Source organism: Paramormyrops kingsleyae, chromosome 16 (genome assembly GCF_048594095.1).
Source record: "Paramormyrops kingsleyae isolate MSU_618 chromosome 16, PKINGS_0.4, whole genome shotgun sequence".
NCBI lineage: Eukaryota > Metazoa > Chordata > Actinopteri > Osteoglossiformes > Mormyridae > Paramormyrops > Paramormyrops kingsleyae.
The window spans coordinates 1,910,419-1,934,443 of NC_132812.1; the positions used below are offsets into that span (position 1 = coordinate 1,910,419).

General features: G+C 47.1%; 1 protein-coding gene across 2 annotated transcripts in view; it reads left to right on the forward strand.

Annotated features, from left to right (window-relative positions):
* The window catches only part of igsf3 (immunoglobulin superfamily, member 3), a 224,151-nt gene that overhangs the window by 123,794 nt on the left and 76,332 nt on the right, over positions 1 to 24,025 (forward strand). For both annotated transcript variants that reach the window (XM_072700949.1, XM_072700950.1), the window contains 2 exons: positions 5,724 to 6,110; positions 6,775 to 7,179. In XM_072700949.1, the coding sequence (XP_072557050.1) occupies positions 5,724 to 6,110; positions 6,775 to 7,179 (792 nt within the window). The remainder of the gene's footprint in view (positions 1 to 5,723; positions 6,111 to 6,774; positions 7,180 to 24,025) is intronic.

A 24,025-nucleotide genomic window follows, 5' to 3' on the forward strand; every position in this document is an offset into this window, starting at 1 on the left:
TGGTGAATAAACTGTGCATGTTCATGTGATGACAGAGCTTTATATTTAAAGTGCAGGTGACATAAGTGTAAATATAAATATAAAACAATATATAAATATAGCAGCAAAGGTGGATGGAAATGTAGTTACAGATTGTTGAAAACAGCAGGTTTGTGACAGTTGGGAAGAGTTTGCAAGGGTTTGTGTATATTCAGGGTGTAGTGGTGGCATGTCCTGATTAAGGAGTCTTACGGCGTGAGGACAGAAGCTCCTTCTGAGTCTCTCTGTTTTTACCGTAATACTCTTAAAGCACCTGCCTGATTTCAGCAGCTGGAACAGACAGTTGCTGGGATGAGATGAGTCACCAATGATCCTGGCTGCTATGCTCCGGCATCTCCTGGCATTAATGTCCAGCAGAGGTGGTAGAGAAGATCTGGTGCAGTGCTCTGCTGCCTGAATCACTCTCTGTAGTCCCTTAATGTCCTGTATACGGCTGTTTCCGTACCAGGATGTGATGTTCTGGGTCAGGACATTTTCCACAGCGCCGGAGTAAAAAGTCCTAAGAATCGCTGAAGAAACCCAAAACTTGTTCAGCTGTCTTAGGTGGTAAAGACGCTGCCTCACCTTGCTGGACTGGGCTTGGATGTGTTCTGTCCATGTCAGGTCCTCAGTGATGCATACGCCTAGATATTTGAAGCTGCTTACTCTCTCCACAGCAGTCCCATTGATGTAGAGAGGGGAGTAGGAGCGCTCCTTACTCCTCCTGAAGTCCACCACCAGCTCCTTGGTCTTGCTGATGTTAAGTTGCTGAACACGCTTGTTGTAACATTCTTCTGCTAGTTTGACTGCGTGCTGTACTCCGTTTGAAGCCGCTTTGTAAGCGATCATAACCGCTGGTGGTGAGACCTGCATTATACAGTACACAGCATTACGGGAGTTCACAGCCTCGCGAACGGTTCCATCCACCCACGGCTTCTGGTTCACGAAAGTCGTTACTGTTGCCAGAAGCGTTGCTTCTGATTAGGCGGTCCAGCGCTTTGCCTCCCTCATGACCGGGACTTGCTGAAGAAGCTCCTGTTTATATTCCGGTATGAGGAATACAGTGTTGTGGCCCGATTTACCAAAAGCCAGCTGGGAAACAGCTTTGTTGCCCTGCTTGAATGGCATGTACAGTAGCAGTGATCAAGAATGTTTGCTCCCCTTGTTGTAAATGTAACGTTCCGATAAAAGTTTGGCATAACAAGTATTAGTTTTCTCAAAGTTTGCTTCATCAGTGTTTATAGATCTTTTTGTCAAATGTTTCTATGGTATACTGAAGTATAATTGCAATAAGTGTCAAAGGCATTTATTAACATTTACATTAAGGTTAAGGTTAAGGTTACTTTATTGTCATCAACGGCTTTATACATGTACAAAGTGTGATGAGACAACATTTCCCCATGGCCCTGGTGCAACATCTAGTAACACTGAACATCACATACAACAGGGCAAAAAGGTGCAAACAGGCAACACATTAAAGTGCAAAGGGTGCGATCACATTACAGTACACAACATTCTACGATGAATAGATGGAACAATAAATGGACAGAACAGTACACAACACTCCAGTATTTTTGAGTGGGGAGCCTTAGTGACTGAAATTGCACATGGTTATTATATTATATTATATTGCACAGTACTATTGCACTGGTTACTATATTGTACAGAGTAACCATGAAAGTGCAGGTATGAGGTATTTCAGAAGAGCTATGATCTACACTTAAAGTGTGTTCAGATAATGGCTTGTGGAACGAAGCTGTTACACAGTCTCGTGGAGGCAGAACGGAAGCTACGATACTGTTTGCCAGATGGTACGAGTGAAAAAAGTCCATGTAATGGATGGTAGTGATCCTTCACTATGTTTCTGGCTCTGTTGCAGCAGTGGGTCTTGAAAATGTCTTTCAAGTGAGGTAGGGGCACACCGATAACCTTCTCAGCTTCTTTCACTATCCGCTGCAGATAGTTCCGGTCCGAAGCCTAGCAGTTCCCATACCAGACAGTGATGCAGCTGGAGAGAAGGCTTTCGATGGTGCTGGTGTAGAATGTCTTGAGGATCTGTGGTGGTAGGCGCGCTCTTTTTAGTCTTCGCAGAACGTGCAGCTGCTGACGAGCCCTCTCAGCTTTAGAGGAAGAGTTGAGGGACCAAGAGAGGTCCTTTGTGATATGGTCACCCAGGAACTTGGTGTTTTGCACCCTCTCGACAACAGCGCTGTCGATAGTTAGTGGTGGATGCATAGTGCTGGATCTCCTGAAGTCGATGATTATTTCTTTTGTTTTGTCCACATTTAATGAGAGGTGGTTGTTCTTGCACCAGTCTGCCACTCTTCCCACCTCCTCTGTGTATGCTGAGATGTCATTGTTTTTGATGAGGCCCACCACAGTCATGTCATCTGCAAATTTAATGATGTGGTTTGAGCTGAGCTCTGCTGTGCAGTCATGATTGAGTAGCGTGAAGAGCAATGGGCTGAGCACACAGCCCTGCTGCGTGCCTGTGCTCAATGTAATGGTGTTGGAGGTGTTGGAGCTGATCTGGACAGACTGTGGCCTGTCAGTCTGGAAGTCAAGGATCCAGTTCACTAACGTGGTATTTAGGCCCAACCCATTCAGTTTAGGTGACAGTTTCTGATGGATGATGATATTGAATGCTGAGCTAAAGTCAATGAACAGCATCCTCACATAAGAGGCTTTCTTTTCCAAGTGGGTCAGTGACAGGTGAAGTGCGGTGGATATGGCATCGTCAGTTGACCGCAACTGGAGGGGGTCGAGAGAGCTGGGAAGATTGGCTTTGATGTGGCCCATGACTAGTCTCTCAAAGCACTTCATGATAATCGGTGTTAAGGCCACGGGACGGTAGTCATTCAGGCAGGACACCGCTGATTTCTTCGGAACTGGGACGATTGTGCTGGTCTTGAAAAACACTGGAACAACAGCCTGTTTCAGGGAAGTGTTAAAAATGTCTGTAAGAGTGTCTGTCGGCTGGTCTGCATACTCCCTCAGCACTCGTCCCGGGATATTGTCAGCAGCTTTGCGTGGGTTAACTCTGGATAGGGTCTGTTTCACTGCATCTGTGGTCAGGCAGATTACCTCCTCTTCCGGGAGCGGAGCAGATTTCCTGGTAGGCTCAGTGTTGAGTGCATCGAACCGCACGTAGAAGGTGTTCAATGCATTGTTGCCGCATAGGGAGGTTGGTGGTTTGTAGTCTGTGATAGCCTGGATGACTTTCCACATGCTTCGAGTGTCTCTCGTGTTATGGAAGTGGCTTTGTATTTTACGAGCATATGCAAACTTGGCCTTTTTGATTGTTTTAGTGAGGTTGGCTCGTGCAGTTCTGAGGGCATCCCTGTCTCCCGATCTAAAGGCAGCATCCTGTGCTTTCAGCATCATCTGGACCTCCGCTGTCATCCAGGGTTTCTGGTTAGCACTTGTGATGACCTTCTTGGAGACAGTGACATCCTCAGTACATTTCCAGATGTAGCCAGTCACAGCTGCTGTGTACTCCTCCACATCAACACGGTCCCCCATAGGTGGCAGCCTCTCTGAACACTGACCAGTCTGTGCTCTTGAAGCAGTCTTGAAGTGCAGTGATAGCTCCTTCAGGCCACACTCTGATCTCTCTCTGGACCGGTGATGTGCGTTTTAGCAGCGAGCTGTAGGCTGGGATCATTTTCACTGAAATGTGTTCGGATTTGCCGAAATGTGGACGGGGTTTGGCCCGGTAAGCGTCCTTTATGGTGGTGTACACGTGGTCCAAGCAGTTTTTTCCCCAGGTTGCAAACTTTACGTGCTGGTGAAATCTAGGCAGCACTGTTTTTAAATTGGCCTGGTTGAAGTCGCCTGCGATTATGGAAAACCCTTCCGGGTGGGCAGTTTGCAGGTTGTGAGTCGTACAGCTCCACTAGTGCCTGGTTAGCATTTGCGCTAGGTGGTAGATTAAGTTTATGCAAAGAGTCAATATCTGCAGTGTTGGCCCTTCGTTTTCAAGACCTCTGCAATTTGCCCTGGCATGTTGTCGATCACCTTCTGGGCCAAATCCTGACTGATGGCAGCTTATTCTTGCATAATCAATGCTTGCAGTTTGTCAGAATTTGTGGGTTTTTGTTTGTCCACCTGCCTCTTGCGGATTGACCACAAGTTCTCAATGGGATTAATGTCTAGGGAGTTTCCTGGTCATGATCCCGAAATGTTAATGTTTTGTTCCCTGAGCCACTTAGTTATTAGTTTTGCCTCACAGGTGAATGGTCTCAGGATGCTTTACTGTTGGCACGACAGAAGACTGGTAACCGGTAGCGCTCACCTTTTCTTCTCCGTACAATCTTTTTTCTGGTTGCCCCAAACAATCGAAAAATGGATTCATCAAAGATAATGGCTTTACCCCAGTCCTCAACAGTCCAATCCCTGTACCCTGATGTTTTTATTGGAGAGAAGTGGCTTCTTTGCTGCCCTTCTCGACACCAGGCCATCCTCCAAAAATCTTCGCCTCACTGTGTGTGCAGATGCACTCACACCTGCCTCTTGCCATTCCTGAGCAAGCTCTGCACTGGTGGTGCCCCAATCCTGTCTGCTATTCTAACTCAATCAGCATGACAGAGTGGTCTCTATCCTTGTCCCCGTCAACACTCACCTGTGTTAACGAGAGAATCACTGAAATGATGTCAGCAGGTCCTTTTGTGGCATGGCTGAAATGCAGTGGACATGGTTTTTTTGGGATTAAGTTCATTTTCATGTCAAAGAGGGACTTTGCAATTAATTGCAGTTCATCTGATTACTCTTCATAACATTCTAGAGCATATACAAATTGGCATTATAAAAACTGAGAAAATTCATTTAAATTAACTTTGTGAAAATTAATATTTGTGCCATTCTCAAAACTTTTGGCCACAGCTATGCTCTGTTATCTGCACTCATAGAAAGCCTCTTGTCTAATCAGATTTCTTGGTCGGAATTAACTGTTGTTTAATGATTCTTAAATAGCATATACTATATCGTATTGAAATGGAACCCACTCCATCCATTTTCTGTATCTGTCATATTCGGGGTCACAAGGATCCAAAGCCTATCCCACAAACCATATGCACAAGACAGGGAACAATCCAGGATGGGGTGGCAACCCATCATAGGGTACACTCACACACCATTCACAATTTGGTAACTCCAATTCCGCTTAGTATGTTTTTGGACTGGGGGGGGTAATCTAGTGTACCTCACATGCAGTGTTGACTTTTACATCGTAAATCGCACATTGCAAGCCTAGTACTGTGGGCAGCACAGTGGCTAAGTGGGTAGCACTGTTGCTGCACATCCCTGCTTTACTAGTGCGTGTTATTATCCCCATGTGTTTACCTCAAATCCGCCACTTTTTTAGAATGTTTAAATTTGTAGGTAGTCTCTTTATTGCTGTTTAAGTGTTTTGAGGTTGTACCATCTTGGCCGACATCCATCTATCCATAATTATTATTAACTTTTATATAGAACCTATTCTACACCATGAATATAGCTGTAGCTACTTACATGGCATGAAAATTCAATTAACTAACTAACACCGGATCTCCTGGTCCAAAACATGCAAAGTGAGTAAATGATTTTAGTGTGAGTGAATGAGTGAGTGTGAACCTTGTGATGGAGTGGCATCCCATCCAGGCTTAGTTCCACCCCTTTAAAAGCCCCCCATAGTGAGTCAGTGTGTGTTTGTGTGTGTTTCTTCACAGACCGAGACTTTAACATCCAGCTGAGCACCGAGAGACGGGCCTACATGACAGGCGAGCCCCTCGAATTACGCTGCGCCATCGATGCGCAGAACATTCTGGAGCGCTACTTCTCTGTGTCCTGGGTGTTCAGCAGCTCGCCAGTGGCAATGGTCGGGCCTAATGCCGTACCGTTGCTAGCTGGGGACTATGTGCAGCGTGAGACCACTGGACAGCTCACGGTACGCAAGGAGAGTCAAGCCGTCTACCTGCTGAGACTGCAGAACCTGCGGCCTGAGGATGCTGGGAAATACATCTGCCGTGTCACCGAGCGTGAGCGCACCCTGACTGGGGACTTCATCGACCGGAGCAAGAGGTCCCGCAATGTGCAGGTTACCGTTCAGCCTCTCCGTAAGTAGCAGCAGCTCACTGCTTTTCCTGTTGCTTTCTGAGAAAGAAGCTCAGTTTTGTCTGTTAAATCTGGATAGTAACAGAAATTCCTATTGTTTTTTTTTTTTAAATCAGACAAGAAATGCTCTTTGACCTCCATGAGTACTTGATATTACTTTGTAAAGTATTTTTTTCTCCAAAAGTTCTGCATTTGTTAGCATACATGCTACCACTGAGTGAATTTCCAGCCAAAAGCTCCCCCAGTTAAAAGGGGAATGAAGATGGTTTTATTTAGCATTATACAGATACCTCTGCACTATTTACCATTCCACATCTTGGAAGTGCATATAATAGCAGGATTTCTCGTGCTGCTCGATTCAGTGTTGGAAGAAATGTGAAAAGGACAGTGTGACACTGATTACAGAAGGAACACAGATTTTATTCTCCTAGAAACAGAATGGCCCCTGAAATAGAATCTGAATGGCAAATGAATGAAGAAAGAAATGTTTACGTGAATTGGAGAAAAGCAAGGTGCATCATCAGCAGCTGGTAATGGGCTTAAAGCAGTCATTAGGGTCTGAGTAGGATTACTGAGAAGGAGAGATCACCTCTTCTGTCCTCAACTGTATAAATGCAAAATTATCATTCAAACAAATGCCCTATCCCACTGTTTCTCTGTCCCCAGGAAGCAATTTGACTGTGTCATTAATCAGTAACTCCACGGATATCGAGGAGAGTGGAACCATCCAGCTAATGTGTGAAATTCAGTCCATCTCTGGCAAAGTGGCTGGCCTGTCCGTCACGTGGCGGCGGCTGGACAGGAATGGCAGCACCGAGCAACACATTGCTGCCCTGGACCAGGAGGGTGTGGTCAAGCTGAGCCCCGCTTACAGCGATCGTGCAGCCTATGGGGGGATCCGAGCAGAGCGCACTGACATTGACACATTCTCCCTGTCCATCTACACCGCCCTGCCCAGTGACGAGGGCCAGTATGAGTGTGAGGTCACAGAGTGGCTCCCAGGGCCTAACAACACATGGGACAGTATTGGGGAGAAGACCGCAGCCACATACGTGATGGTCCAGGGCAAAGGTATGTCTGTATGTCAGCGCTTGTCCAGTGTTTGTAAATAAATGGCTGCATGTGTTCTTGTGTGATTCAGAGAGATTTGTTAAGAAATACTGATTGACTAAATTAATACAATATTTCCATTATAGACTGTAGAGGACTAGAACTGGACCATGTTATAGCCACAGGAGCAAAAATTTGGACACATCTGCTTTTAATGCATTTGTCTCTATTTTATCTCTTTCACCTTACCGTAAAAGGCCTTGAGGCAATGAAGTAATACATATTGTTTGACTTATGAACTGTAACATTGTGGGCACAGACATCAAACTGCTCCCCTACACAGGCAGGTGTGGAGAACTGACTCATTGATGGACTTTGGCGTTGACCTTGATCACAGTTTACACCTTGCTTTTAGTAAGCAAGCCCACTTTTTCTTTTCCAGTTGACCTTGGATCCCCAGAGGTTTTTTTTTCTTCCCTGCTTCGGAGTTTTTGGTTCCTCTCCTCCACTGTCATCTGGCTTTCTTTGTTTCTTTCTTTTCCTTTTCTTTCCTGCTTTTATATTATTATAGTATATCTTAAGTATGTTGTAATGTATCACAACACACCCATGTAAAACGCATTGGGGGAACTCTGTTGTGAAAGGTGCTGTATAAAAATGAATTGAATTGAACATATCAGATATTGTAATGACCAAGAGAAGTGTTCAACATCTTAAAACTTTAGACCATTCACTATTGCCCTATTTTGCTTTGATGACTGCATTGCAGAGTCTTAGTACCAACCTCCAGGTGTAGCCACCTGGAATACTTGTCCAACAGTCCTGAAGGAGTTTCCACAAGTTCTGGGCACAAGTTGTCTACCTTGCTTTTACTCTTCAATCCAACTCATCCCAAACCTGCTCTATACAGATTAGTTTGGGGGATTGTGGGGCCCTGGTCATATGTCACAGCACTCCATTTCATTTCTTGTTCACAAGATAATACAGTACTTACATAACCTCAACATGTGCTTAGGGTTATTATCTTGTTGACATTTGACTGGTACAGTACATAGTCTCTCTGACAAAATAGGTTACAGTAGTTGTAGAGTTCACATGCAATACTTGTTTTTTTTCTGTTGTTGCACCTTACCCCACGTAGACCCTGAATCCTGCTTTATATTTATAAATGGCATTTACCCTCCTCCAATGTTTATCCTTCATTTATGACTCTTGCCTCTGCCTTGAGAGGATTTTATGAACCGTTCCATTATGGCATAATCAACTGTTTGCTGCTTTCACTGAGAGTGCTGGATGATGTAGACCCAATTTAGCACTTTTAATGCTTTGCAAACGGCAATTCATTTGCTCACATTTATGGTTTTCTCTCTCCTTCTCTGCTAACTGGGCGTCTGTGACCTGTGAGTGACCCCTGTGTGGCAGGCTGTGCTATAGAATGAGGAACAGACAAAGGTAGTAGTTCTTATAGAGATACATGAGTAATGTGCATGTGTGCTCTGTGTATACCAAGGATTAGACTGGCTAGCATCTGTAGCCTGGTATGGTCACAGCCACCCTGCATCGCTGCGGGTATGTGTGAAGTAGTGGGAGTCAGAGGGGGTGGCTAATATTTGGGAAGCACAAATCAAAGCATTCCCATATCTACAATGAAGGAAATAATTATTTGACCCCCCCATTGAATTCCTAAGTTCACCCATTTATAAAGAAATGAGAAGTATGTTTATTTCAACATCAGAAGATAGATTTTCAACAAAACAAACAAGAAAAAATCATTATGTAACAGGTACAAATCAATTTGTCATTTATCTAGGGAAATAAGTATTTGATCCCCTATGTCATGCCCCCGACCGTCCGCTCCTCCTGTCGCCAGCGTACCAGCTGAGGGACGATCGTCCTGGGATTCTGAGGATGATCCTGGCAAATCATGCGTTCTGCGACCCCAGCCTGTACTGGCCGGATGATGACTGGCGACCGAAGCCGGCTCACGAGTTACCTGGTCTCGCTGCAATAACGCAGCAGAAGAAGCGGAGAGGCAGAAGACGTGCATGAGGTCTGTCTGGGGGCCATCTCCATTTCCGCCGCTTACCCTGATGCACGTCAGGAGAATCCCCGTCCGATTCTCCACCCGGTGGTGTTCGCGGATGACGTCACCACCGCTTTGCCTGAGCGGACGCCCAAAGCCCGTCCACCCGCCGCTTCGCTGCTTAAGCCCGCAGCCTGTCCCTTCATCAGGGTTCCGCGGTTTCTGAAGCGGGCAGCGCCCCCCGTGCTTCCTGAGGCTGCAGCGCCCCCCCGTGATTCCTGAGCCACGGCCCTGCCTGGAGACAGCTAGGAGGTTTTTCACCCTCCAGGGACTATACTGCCGAGTGGTGGGGGAGCCCGCAGTGAGCGCCTCCCCAGAGGCGGGTACCTTCCAGGAGCAGCTCCGGAGGGAATTTGCCACCGTCACCCTCAACTCCCCACTCCAGCAGCTTACCAAGGCAGAGGAAACCCTGAGAAAGCTGCTTCGCTTGCAGTTATAGCAGGCTCCTCCTGCAGAGGAAGAGGCTCCTGCTGCTGCACCGCCCGAGGCCGTTCCTGCGCCTCCTGCCCAGTCCCCTGAGCTCCCCGTGACTCCTGAACTGCCCGCTCAGCTCCCCGTGACTCCTGAGCTCCCCGCTCAGCTTCCCGTGGGTCCTGTGCTCCCCGTGGTCCCCATGCCAGGGGTGAGTGCTCCCCTGGAGGCGCCTGCGGCGCCCCCTGCTGGTGCTGATTCGGATGTGCCTGCGGCTGCGCCCCTGGCCCCTGCAGTGTCCCCTGAGGTTCCTGCGGCACCCCCAGAGGCGCCTGTGTCGTCTCCTGCTCCTGCGGCGCCCCCTGTTGGCCTGCCCCCCGAGGCCGTTTCTGCACCTCCTGCCCAGTCTCCTGTGCTCCCCATGACTCCTGTGCTCCCCGCGGCATCCCCTGTGACTCTTGTGCTCCCTCCTACAGCACCCGAGGCCCCTGTGCAGCTCCCCGCGGCTCCAGAGCTCCCAGCTCAGCCCCCCGCGGCTCCCAAGGCCCCTGTCCCCGAGGAGGTCCCCGACTGCTGGTCTGACGCTCCTCCCTCCATAGTGGAGTTGGAGGGGGAGCTTGAGTGGGACCCCTCAGGGATTGCCCTGGCTTCCCCCGTGGCTTCCCCTGTGACTGCCCCATGGCTTCCCTTGTGACTCCACTGTCACCCCAGTGTGACAGACCCCGGCCGGGTCCCCGCCTCTCAGTCTCCCGGAAGGGGAGGGGACACCTGTGCCGGGGCTCGGCGGTCGCCTGCGGCCGCCCTGGCTTTGGTTCGGCGATCGCCTCCGGCGCCTCGTCGGTCGGCTGCGGTACCGCCTCCGACGCCTCGTTGATTGCCTACGGGTCCCCCGCGGCCGACTTGTCGGTCGCCTCAGCTTTGGCCGGCGGCGGCTGCCCCTTCGCCTGCCACGGCTGCCCCTTCGCCTGCCGCGGCTGCTGCTCCCTCCTCCCCTTTGTCTGTGTCCCCTTCGTCTTCCTCCTTGGCTCCTCCATTGCTCCCTTCGCCTTCTTCCTCCTCACCTTCGGCCTTCCCTCCTGCTCCCTCCTCACGGTCGCCTGTGGCCCCTGCGGCTTCTGCCCCTCACCTGCCGGGGTTCCCTCTGGCTCCCTGTTTCCCCCCGCCCTTTGCCTCCTTGCTCCCTGCCTTTGTGCCCCCTGTGTTTGCTCCTCATCCTCCTGTTTCTCCTTTGTTCACTCCTGGCCCCTTCATTCCTCCCGTTGGTGTTTCCCCTGTGTCTCTGGTGTTGCCCCTGTGCCTGTTTGCTTTTCCCGTGGTTTGTCGGTTGTTTTCTGAGTTGCTGTCCCTGTGTCTGTTCTGCGTGTCTGTCTTGTTCCCTGTGCCCCGTTGAGTTTTTTGCTTTTGTTTTCCGGGTCCTGTGTCCCTGTCGCTTTGCTCCCCTTAGGCGCGCCAGGAGTGCACGCCTTTGGGGGGGGGGGGGGGTTCTGTCACGCCCGATCGTCCGCTCCCCCTGTGTGCCACGCCCCCTCGTTAACCCTGCGTGGATTCCCAGTGTTTATCAGCTGTTTTGAGTTGTCTTCGTTAGTTAGGTGTATTTAAGTCCGCGTCAGAGTTTATTTCCCTAGTCCTGTCATTGTAGTGTTATGACGTTTCTGTCCTGTCTGCTGTATCATACGTCAATTAAAAACCTTGTTCCTGATTCCTCGTGGTCCTAGCCTGCTTCCCCGGTCCGTGCTCGGCACGTTCATGACACCCTAAATCATCAAGAAATTAACACATTAACACAACACAAGTAGTACTTAATTAAGTATTAACAGATACAAAGCCAGCATTCACATTTAATGGTATTACTTTCTATAAAGAGTATTCTTTGGTCACTAACATTTCTAGATCTTCGATCTTATCACCATGAGAGACACCAGAGAGCTTTCTAAGGATGTCAGAGACAAGATTGTTGACCTTGACAAAGGTGGAATGGGCTACGTGACCATCAGCAAGCAGTTTGGTGAGAATTATTTGCAAATGGAAGAAAGACAGAATAACTGTCAATCACCCTGGATTTCAGGCCCCAAGGAAGATTACGTCTTGTGCGACATCAATGATCTTAAGAACAGTGAGGGCTAACCCCAGAACTACACGGGAGGGGCCTGTTAATGATCTCAAAGCAGCAGGGACCTCGGTTGCCAAGAAAACCATTGGTAACACAGTATGCAGTTCCTGCAGTACAGTCGAACCCGGTTATGTCGCCGGCCTAGGGGGTTGCCAAAAAGCGTTGAGATAACCGATGATCGAGATAACCGAAAACCAATATGGCAGCAATATATTAACATGTGCTTGAAATTTTTTTATGTGCGTTAATAATTGAGAATGTACATGCACGGGTTTTTGGTTTTTGGCGTTGCCGCGATTTGTTTGACGCGATCGGCATGCTATAAAAATGTACATACATGTTGGCTAACAAAAGGCATATGTGCACCAACTAACAGCAGAGATTTACCAGTATACAATAAAAACCACCGTCGTTTCTCGATACAAACCTTTAATTATATTCTCCAACATTGCAAACACAAAGATCGCTCACAAAAAACCTGCGGGGTGTACTGTAGTTCGTTTTTACAAAAAGCTAACCAGTGTCAAAATTAAATTCACGAGTCATTTCGCTCTGACACAGCTCTGAAAAGTATCATACACGCGGTTACTGTGGTTTCTTTACAAAGTCTAAAATACTTTGTTGCTTTTGCCTTTAACAGTCTGCTTGAAAACAAATGCTTCAATATTATTTATGCTGTCTAAAACAGTTTTACCTGGATCGCGTTTCACGGCTGCATTGTTCAGCAAATTACCATGCGAATGCGATTTGAATACGCGCTGTTTAGCACTTGTGATACATTTTTAAAAGCTGCCGAATCGTCACGGGGATCGAGATAACCGATGTTAAGTGGCGATTTTGGCCCTCTTTTGTGCTCGAGATATTAGGGTTCGGCGACATAAAACAATCAACATAACCAATGAGAAAATGCTAAGACAAAGAGGGAATTTGGCGGTTCCACTTCAAAAACGTCGACTTAATAGGGTTGGCGAGTTAACCGAGAACGAGATAAGTGGGTTCGACTGTACTTACAAAGTACCCCTGTTCATGAGCGCCCATGTTCAGATCCATCTGAAGCATACTGGTGAACACCGGAATAATTCCAATGAGGCTTGGAAGAATGTGATGTGTTCAGATGAGACCAAAATCGAGTTGTTTGACATCAACTCTGCTCGCCGTGTTTGGAGGGAAAGAAATGCTGACTGTAACCCCAGGAACACCATCCCTACTGTCAAACACAGAGGTGGAAGCATTATGCTTTGGGGTGTTTTTCTGCCAAGGGTACTGGATGGCTGCACTGCATTGAAGGAAAGATGGATGGGCCATGTAGCATAAAATCTTGGAAGAGAACCTCCTTCCTTCAGCCAGGGCACTGAAAATGAATTGTAGGTGGGTCTTCCAGCAAGACAAAAACCATAAGCTGCTTCAAGAAGAAGCAGATTAAGTTCATGGAGTGCCCTAGCCAGTCTCTGGACCTTAATCCCATAGACAACCTATGGAGGGAACTCAAGCTTCGTGTATCCAAGTGACAGCCTAAAAACCTTAAAGATTTGGAGAAGATCTGCAAAGAGGAGTGAATGAAAATTCCTGCTGAGCTGTGTGCAAACCTGATGACCAACTACAAGAAACATCTGACAGTTGTGCTTGCCAACAATGTTTACTCCACCAAGTATTAAAGCATGTGTTCCAAGGGATCAAATACTTATTTCCCTAGATAAATGACAAATTGGTTTGTAACTGTTACATAATGATTTTTCTGGCTTGTTTTGTTGATCTGCCTATCGGTTGCTGTTAAAAAAAACCTACCAGTGACTTCTCATTTCTTTATTAATGGGTCAATTTAGGAATTCAGCAGGGAGTCAAATAATTATTTCCCTCCCTGTATTTCATGAACATGTCACAAAGGAGCTGAGCATGAGAGTGCCAGTTCTGTGGTTTCAGCTTTTTATGGCATGTGCTAGGATGTGTGTCCATGCATGTGTTCATGTGTCACCAGCAGAGCTTTAAATATCTCTTTAATATCCCCCCCCCCAGCCAACCCAGGATAGAATACAATCCCTCTCGCTGATCTTACAATTCCATAAATGGGGCGGCTTATTTGCCATGAGATATGACTTGTGTTAATACAGGACAAAGTCTTGGTATATGAGGAACATGGCTTGTTGCAGTTGCCATAGGTCCAACACAGTGCTTTAGCTCCTTCTTCACTAAGACAGGAGGTAGGAATGGCCCACTCTAATCAAGTGACTAATCAAGACTTACCCTGGGTTGCTTTTGGCATCTATATAAGTTGTACTATTACACTACTCAGAAAATGTTGGCTGTGGGTCAATCAAATATTTCAAACTCTTTTTTTGGTCTACTCAAGCATACCATCCTTGTATCATTGCTGCATATCTGGTGGATGTCCACAGTTCTCTGCATCCCCTTATTGAGCTGGCGGATGGTCAAGGTGGATGGGGAGCAGGAATGATGGAACAAGAACATTTAAAACACAGTTTACAAACAGTCAAGCGGGGAGGAAAGGGACCAACACGGGAGGACTGGGCTAAGGCTGCAAAGGAGACAAAGAGATAAACGCTCAGTATGTCGCATAGAGATCAACAATACCTCGCACCAAGAAGTGCGAGGTGACTCCTTTTAAAGCCGCTGGTACAGGTGGACGTGATTCCGCAGATTAGGAAGTGCGCTCCATCGGGGGCGTGGTTGGGATGTAAGAGAACCCCCCTCCCGATGGCCGCCATTTGGCGGCCGAGGGGATCGTTGGGGCCACCCCCGCGCCCATGGTCCCGGGTTATCTGGGTGAGCTAGATGGAAGGAGGTTACCAGTCCCGGGTCCAGGACATCGGCGGCAGGAATCCAGGTGCGCTCCTCCGGACTGTAACCCTCCCAGTCGACCAGGTACTGGAGGTGCCCTCTGCGCCGACGGGAGTCTAGCAGGGCGCTTATGGCGTAAGTTTCGTGTCCTACAGACAGGGGATCCGGGGGGTGTAGTCCCAGTGTCCGGTGGATGAGGAAGTCTGTAACGAACAGGCTTCAGCAGGGACCAGTGAAAGACTGGGGAAATGCGGAAGAAGCGTGGGAGCTGGAGCTGGTAAGTGACTGGACCCATCTATTGGAGGACGCGATATGGTCTGACATATCACGGGGCAAACTTACAGCATCCGGGAAGGCGGAGATTCCACGTAGCAAGCCAGACTCACTGACCGGGGCGCAGTGGGGGTCCGGAGCGCCAGTGTTTGTCCACCTGCCATTTCTGTCACTGTGCTCCTGCCTCCAGAAGCCGGCGAGTGCGGCGCCAGATCCTTCAGCTGCGCTGGAACCAGTCATCTAAAGCTGGGATCTCACTCTGCGGAGGATCCCAGGGAAACAGGGGAGGTTGGTACCCTAAGACATACTGAAAAGAAGTCAGCTCAGTTTCTGCCAGAGGATGGGAATTGTGGGCATACTCGGCCCAAGGGAGGTAGTGCGCCCACTGCATCAGGTGGTCGGAACAGAGGCTTCGGAGGATCTTGGTGATCTCCTCTTGAGTGCGTTCTGTCAGGCCGTTGGTCTGGGGGTGATAGCTGGCGGATAAACTTAGGGACACATTAAGCAGCTTACAGGAAGCGTGGAAGACGCGGGAGGTAAACTGCGGACCCCTATCAGATACTATGTCCTCGGGGATTCCGTAATGACGGAACACCCAAGTAAACAAGAGCTCAGCGAGTTCTGTAGCAGAAGGCAATTTCGGCAGTGGGAGAAGTCAACACATTCGGGAGAAGCAGTCAACAATAGTTAAGATCACAGAATGGCCCTGTGAGCGGGGCAGGTCCGTCATGAAGTCGAGGGTGATGTGGGACCATGGGCGCAGTGGGGTCAGCAGGGGTTGGAGCAGACCAGCTGGGGGGTGTCAATCCGCCTTGTGCTGGGCACACGTTGGGCAGGAAAGCACGAATTCCTCCACCTCCTCTCTCCAGTTCGGCCACCAGTAGTGTTGAGTGATCAGGCGGGCGGTGGTGGCGATCCCCAGGTGACCAGAACTGAGGGAAGTATGGATCCACTGCATGAGGGCTTGATAGTGCGTGTCGTGAATGAAGAGCTTACCCAGCGGGCACTCTGCAGGTACTGGCTGATTCTGGTGCAGATCATGCACCTCGTGGTCCAGGTCCCAGGCAATGAGTCTCAGAAAGCAGGAGCAGGTAGGATGGGGGTGGGTTTCTCCGGGGTCGCCGGGGGATCATAGAGCCGGGATAGTGCGTCTGCCTTGGTATTCCGGGATATAGGACACCTTGAACAGAAAGCGAGTAAAGAAGAGAGCCCACCTAGCTTGCCGGGGGTTGAGTCGCTTGGTGGTTTTCAGATATTCGAGGTTTCGGTGGTCTGTCAACTCTCGGAAAGGGTGCTGGGCTCCCTCCAGCCAGTGGCGCCACTCCTCAAGGGCTTCCTTCACAGCCAGAAGTTCACGGTTCCTGATGTCATAATGCTGCTCCAGCGGCGGTGAGCTTGTGAGAAAAAAAGGAACAGGGGTGCACCTTACCATCGGGGGCTCGTTGGGATAGCACCGCGCCCACCCCGACCACTTCCACGATAAATGGCTCAGTGGGGTCCAGCTGGTGCTGGACAGGAGCTCTGCAGAACAGAGTTTTCAGCATTATCCACGCAGTTTCCGCCTCGGGATTCCACGGCAGCTTTCTCCTCGTTCGGAGCAGAGATGTCAAGGGCGCTGCCACTGTGCTAAATCCTCGGACGAACCGCCAATAAAAGTTGGAGAAACCTATGAAACGCTGAAGGTCCTTTACTGTTCTCGGTCAGAGCCATTCCCTTACCTTCTCCTCGTCCATGCCCACTTTTCCGGGTTGAATCTGATATCCTAGAAACTTAAGGGAACAGACATGGAATTCGCACTTCTCCTCCTTTACATATAGATGGTTCTCCCGGAGGCATTGTAGCACCCGTCAAACGTGAGTTATGTGGGTGTCAAAGGAGGGGGAATACACCAGAATATCTTCGATATACACGATAACAAAGTGATGCAACATGTCACCAAACATGAAGTTTTGAAAGCTCAATGGACTATTAGCTAGCCCGTAAGGCATAACCAGATATTCTAATTGACCGGTAGTGGTAATAAAGGAGGTTTTCCATTCGTTGCCTTCGCGAATGCGGATTAAGTTATAGGCGCTCCGCAGGTCCAGCTTGGTGAAGATCCGAGCGGAGCGCAGCTGTTCCAGAGCGGAGGGTATCAAGGGCAGTGTTTCTCGTCGCTTACGGGTGATGCCGTTCAGACCCCGGTAGTCGACGCAGGGTCAGAGACCCCCGTCCTTCTTCTTCACAAAGAAGAACCCGGTGGAGATGGGGGAGGTGGACGGGCTGATGATACCTTGGGTGAGCGCTTCTTTGACATATGTCTGCATGGTTTCCTCCTCAGGTTGAGAGAGGGCATACAGGCGATCCCTTGGGCCAGGGCAGTCCCTCTTCCAGGTCGATAGCGCAGTCGGAAAGCCTGGGATCTGCTAAACACATCTGAGAAATCCGTGTACTCACAGGGAATACGGGTGCAGTCGTCGGGAAGGGGACTCTCGACCGAGGACCCTCGACAGGGGAGAGAAAGGCATTGGATAAAGCAGGATGATGACCAGGCTACGATCTCTCCTTTAACCCAGTCAATACGGGGGTTTTGCTGCTGTAGCCAGGGATGGCCAAGAATCAGCCGACCAATGGGGACCAATCTCGAACAATGGGGAGAACCAAGAACCGAATTTCCTCGTTGTGGATCGCTCCTACTTGTAAAGTAATAGGGCACATCTGATGGAGTACGTAACCTGCAGCCAGCGGGGAGCCGTCCACGGCAAGCACCCGAAGTGGTTTGGTGAGGGGTTCCAGGGGGATAGCGTGGAACGTGGCCAAACCCTGATCTAGGAAATTCCCCGCAGCTCCAGAATCCACCAAGGCTCAGTGGAGCAGATGATTGCCTGGCTAAGAGAGAGAAGTAGAGACAACCATCTATGCCACGGAAATACTGACAGAACCTAGAACCCCTACCTGGGTCTGGGAAGAGGGACGTTGGGCAGTACGGTTCGGACAGGACCAGATTAAGTGGCCTGCTTCCCCGCAGTACAGACACAGCTGTTGCTGCAGCCGGCATTGTCTTTCCGCCGGGGTGAGTGGAGCTCAACCTAACTGCATGGGCTCCGCCTCCATGGTGCTGGGGTTGGGCGGAGCAAGCCTCCACACATGAGCGAGTTCGGCGTTGTTCGTGCACCACGTCGTCAAAGGCAATTGACAGCTGTACATAGGGCGTTTTTCCACCGCACCAGGTACCGTACTTTCGGAACTTCTTTCATGTCGGTTTTCCACTGGCGTAAAAAATGGTACCGGCGCCAAATGACATCATCAGTGACCGCCCCTGACTGACAGCCCAAAATTAAAACAAGTTGAGGCTGGAAAATGCAGTTTATTGTTATGTCAGCTTCTATCACAGTATAAGATTTAATAAAATCCAAATCATGCTGCCATCAATTACGTTTACGTAGGTACACTGACTTTGGCTAAGCCGATCAAAGCAGTAAGAATTAGCTTACTGCTAATTCAGTCTTTTGAAAGCAAACAAATTATTTAATTATGTTTTTTGATTTTAAAGCGGCATTGTTCGGTGTTTCGCGTGTGCCCCATTTCTTCCAAGCGGCTTGGTATTACGGTGTTCCGGGCAGTTCAGTTTCCCTATATTTCTCCTGTCTATCGGGAAATAATGTTTCCCCTAATATTAAAGCAAATGTGAAATGTCTGAAAATCACTCAGGTACATTATTACATGTGAATACAGTAGATTGTCACGCTTAATATAGTCTTATAAGCAATACTATACCGTTTTCATCAAGAAATACCTCTATCCAGCGAATTAAGTAATTTCATTTATTATCTGTAAAAACAAAAAACATACAAAAGGCATGTGATGTTTTAAAATTAATATATGGCTTGTTTACCTTGTAAAAAGACATGAAAACAACAGCGAAACCGTGTACAAATCAGCACGCGACGGGAAACATAGGGAAACTGAACTGCTCGGAACGGCAAAAACTTTATTTCGAGACGTGCCATCCATATCCCACTGGATCTGTTCATCCGACCATATGGCGATTAAAGCCTGTGTTTCCTCGTTTGTCCATCCTTCCATTTTACTTTTTTATATTTTTGTTTCTACTGCTTTTTATTTTGTTTCTCGGTGTGTATTTCAAAAGATGGCGGTTGTATTTTGTGTTTCAGCGGCAGGCTATTTGCATAACTAATCGACAGCAAATACGTTTGCAAGTCCCACCCCAAAGTACCGAAGTACCAAAGAAGTACCCCAACTGGTTTGGCACTTTCGGTACTCGAGATTTCGGTACTGGTACTCAACCGGAAGTCAATGGAAAAGCGAAAGTACCGTACTGAAAGTGCTGTACTTTGTGCGGTGGAAAAGCGCCCATAGTCATTGAACTCCCTCGCCCCGGCATGCCAGTTCAGCTTGTAGCTCTGGATTGAGAGCTCGTCTATAGAGCACTTGGAGAGACGAAGCCGTCCAGTCGAGCCCGGTGGCGAGGGTCCGGAATTTCAGCGCAAAGTCCGTAGCGGACTTATTTCCCTGGCTGAGGTCCAGGAGCCGGTCTCCCAGGTTTCTCCCGACCACGGGGTGGTCAAACATGGCTCCGGAAGTGCGCTCCGTCCGTCTGGGGCGTTGTCGGGATGTGACACAATGTCTTGACAGAAATTCCGAGATATTATTTGTGTTTTGAGCACAACTGCCCAACTATAAAATTTGCCATGATATCTGAGATATTTGCGAAATTTGTGAAAAACAGTATTGCTTCTTACACCCCTGGTGAGAACATTACCATAGATGAACAACTGTTCCCTACTAAGGCAGTGTGTGGCTCAGTGGGCTAAGCCTGTGTGCCTGTAATCATAAGGTTGCCGGTTCAAACCCAGCCTCAGCATGGCTGTGGGTCCTTGAGCAAGGCCCTTAACCCCCAGCTCCCTAGGCGCCGCTACAGCGGACAGCATGTTCCACAAAGAGCAAGTTAAAAGAATTTCCCCATGAGGGACAATAAAGGATTGATTATTATTATAAGGCACGCTGTCATTTCACACAATACATGGCCAATAAACCAGACACATTTGGCATAAAATACTGGGTTGCCGCTGATGTTGAAACAAAATACATGTTGAATGCAATTCCCTATCTAGGGAAAGATGACAGTAGGCCGGTTGGTGAGCGCTTATCAGACAATATTGTCATGCGTTTCATGGAGCCTTTCGTGGGAAAAGGAAGAAATGTAACGACAGTCAATTTCTTTACCTCACTGGCACTGGCAAACAATCTTCTGGTGAACAAAACCACCATTGTTGGCACAATGAATCAAAACAGACAAGAAATGCCCCCATGCACACAGGCACAGTCTGAGAGATTTTCCACCAAGGTGCTGAAGGCTGGAAAAGTCACACTCACGATTTACCAGGCAAAACCAAAGAAAAATGTATGCGTTCTGAGCACAATGCATCAAACAGTTTCAAATGATAATGGCACGAAAAAACTTCTTGAGACAATTTCCCACTACAACACCACTAAAGTTTGCGTTGATGTTATGGATCAAATGGCATGGCTGTATTCCATAAAGGGAAGCACCCGGCGTTGGCCCGTAGCTGTGTTTTATAACCTCCTAGACCTGGCTGCAAGTAATGCACATATTCTGTACAAACAGTGCATGAACGTTACCATAAGCAGAAGGAAATTCATTCACGAGCTGGTGAAGGAGCTATGTGCGCATCAGAAAGTGGCAAAAGCAGGGGCAATAGCATGTAAGCGACCTTTTCCTGAAACTCCTTCCCAATCTGTGTAAAGGAGACAGTGTCAAATTGGCAGATGTTCAGGGAACAAAACTTGTTACATCTGCCAGACATGCAAGAGATTTGTCTGTGGCAAATGCTCTAAGAATGCACTAAAGTTGTGCTTAGAATGCTGATAAAGTGAGCAAACATCCTGAGCAAAAAGTTACTACATTGAAGGGAACTTGACTGGAGTTGGTCAGTAAAGCAAGCTGCCAGAGAGTACTTATCCACTGTATCAAGTCAGCAGATGTTCAGGGAACAAAACTCAGACGCAGGCGAAGCGGCAGGGAGATGAGCCTCGGATGCAGACGAAGCGGCAGGCAGACGAGCCTCAGACGCAGGCAAGGAAATAGGAGCAGGAGTCGGGTGAACCCGTGGGTTTAATCAGAGGAAAACACGCTCAGGTACATACAACACAACTAGAAACAGCTGATGACATGGGGATTCTACAGGAGGTAGCGAGGGGGGTGTGGCACACAGGAGGATCAGCACGAGCAGGGCATGAATTTTACACTTTTTCAGTGGGAAACAATCAGACTTTGTTAATCACAAGCAGCTGTTTATTAGGAAATTCACTACGCAAATATCACAAGCAATGCAGATACTGAATGTTTTTGAATAACTAACATCAATATCTCAGTCAGTGCTTGTTGCACATGCTCGAAAATTTGTCATAAATCTTTATCTGTCCACTTAAAATTATGTAAAATAAATAAATAAATAAACAAACAAAAAAATTAAATCTCACAAATAACACAATAAATCAGAGCATGCTGAAATCTTTGATCCTGTTCTCTATGAGTGGCCGCACACACCGCTTTCTTGCTTTCCGCACTTTTAATGTCTTAATGTTAATGTTTTAATGTTGTCAGAATGTCTATGGAATGTAATCATATAGTATTTCCTTTACAGGTGCTTAAAATGGTTATTGTTGTGATTTGTTGTCACACGTAATTTTCTCATACCGTTAAGTAGAGCGCAAAGCCTTCATATATTATAGACCATAAATTTTACTGATTTTAATGATCTTCTCTAATGTATCATTTAATTTGTTCAATATAATGCCTAAATAAATTTCTTCATCTACTTTCCTCAAAGTTCTCTGAAGTGGGTGAATCTGAATACAAAAGAAAGCCAAGTTGTGACAAACCTTCACATTATCCAAGACATAAGATAAAGATTAAAAACAAATACTATGAAACTAGTCTTTTTCAGATGATTTTCACAGTTGATTCAGTTAGAGACTATCAACATGGAAATGAATGACTCATTGGCCGAACGCACCTTGATCTTATAACCAAATTATTTGCTATTTGCAAAAAGTGGCATCTAGCGCTCATTATTTGTCCCTGTCTAAAGACTTAGCGGTCTTTTGACCAGCTAGCTGCACTATACGTAGGTCAAACCAGCACGGCGCTTCTAGTGTAAAGCAACAGCTGTTTGTAGGAGACAACATCAAAGGCCTTCTGCATATCTAAGTAGATCACACTGTAGGCCTTTTTGTGATCAATTTCTCTTGTAGCTTCCTCAGAGAACTCAAATAAATTAGTTATACAGTATCTACCTGTCCTAAATCCATGTTGGGTATCCCTCAGAATGTTATTTGAATCCAGGTAATATACCATTTTCACTTGGATTTTCCAGTTATGAGAGTTAAACTGATTGGCCTATAATTTGCTGGATTACTTCAATCCCCTTTTTTGAATATGGGTGTTATATTAGCATGCTTCCAATCAGAAGGTACCACACCCGCAGATAACGATTTCTGGAATAGTAAAGTTAAAGGTTAGCTAGTAATATCCCTCATCTCTTTTAAAATTATAGGTAAGAAGCCATCAGGACCCTGTGATTTATTTATTTTGAGCTTAGCTAGGTTTTGTACCACATCAACCTCAGTTATGCATATATTGGTCATAGATGACGCTGTACATACCCCAAATGTTTTTATCAAGAACAACATACAGTGGCTGTGTTCTCTCATCTAGGGAAAGCCACTTTTAGGAGATGTTTTTTGATAGGCATTTTAAAGTTAGTTTTAAAGTATCTAATTTACACACAAGCTTAGGGTACCTCAGTGTTTGTATCCTATTTGGTACTCATTTTAGTCTTAAAATTACCAGTATAAGTGAATGTTATTGGTTGTCATATATTGCGTTAGCAGTGGGGCATGTTCAAGCTTTGGAAAGCAGCTCTTCATGGCAAGAGCAGCTGTGAATTGGAAGCCCACCAGAGGATGAGGACCTCAAAGATCTTGACAGGGAAAATGAGCCCTCTCCAATGCAGAGAAGTCAGAGATTAAGCTGGGACACAGGGATGTTTTCACCTTCCGAGTGTCAGTGACAGGAAAACCTTACACCAGACTTGAAGTTCTCTCTACCATAAATAGCTTTTTGACCCCTTATGTTTTGCCGCCCAGATGAGTATTCAGGGGAGGTCCTTGCTGCGAGAGCTCACCCTGCAGTCTTGTAAATGGGATGCACCTCTATCAGATAACAAATACAACAGATGGAAAATGTGGAGTGAGCCTTTCTCGGAGCTTGAACAAGTCAAGATACCTCAGCAATGCACATCTGCTAGGTCTATGTATCTCTCTAAACTAATAGAAAATAACAAAACCAATCCTAAATTCCTATTTGAATCTGTATCTAGGTTAACAAAGAATCGTTCAATGTCAAACTCACAAGTCCCAGAAGCTCTTGGTAGTGATGCCTTTATTGCGTTTTTTAATAATAAAATAACCACGATTAGACATACCATCACGAGCACGCCCACGGTTGCACACAACCACCAATCCTCTGCTAGCGCTAGTGTTATTAGTACTAATGATAACACCTTTGAATGTTTCACTCCTGTAGTGCAGGCAGAACTCCTTCAGTTAATTTCCTCTTGCAAACCCACTACTAGCCTTGTTGACCCAATACCCACCAATCTACTTAAGGAAATTGCACCACTGATTAGCACTACATTGTTAAATTTGTTAAACTCATCTCTTAGTCTTGGATATGTTCCTAAATCTTTTAAAATGGCTGTTATTAGACCTATCTTAAAGAAACCAAATCTTGAACCTAGTGACTTAGAAAACTATAGACCCATCTCAAATCTTCCCTTCATTTCTAAAATTCTAGAGAAAGTTGTTGCTCACCAGCTGTCTTCCTTTCTCGAAGATAATAATGCTAACAAACTATATCAGTCTGGTTTCAGACCCAATCATAGCACAGAAACGGCCTTAGTCAAAGTGATAAACGACTTGCTTATGGCTTCCGACCGTGGCTGTATATCGCTATCATTCTTACTGGATCTAACGGCAGCATTCGATACTGTAGACCATAATATTCTTTTGGAGCGGTTGGAAACATTGATTGGCATTAAAGGGACAGCACTACTGTGGTTTCGTTCGTATTTAACTGATCGTTACCAGTTTGTCCATGTAAACAATGA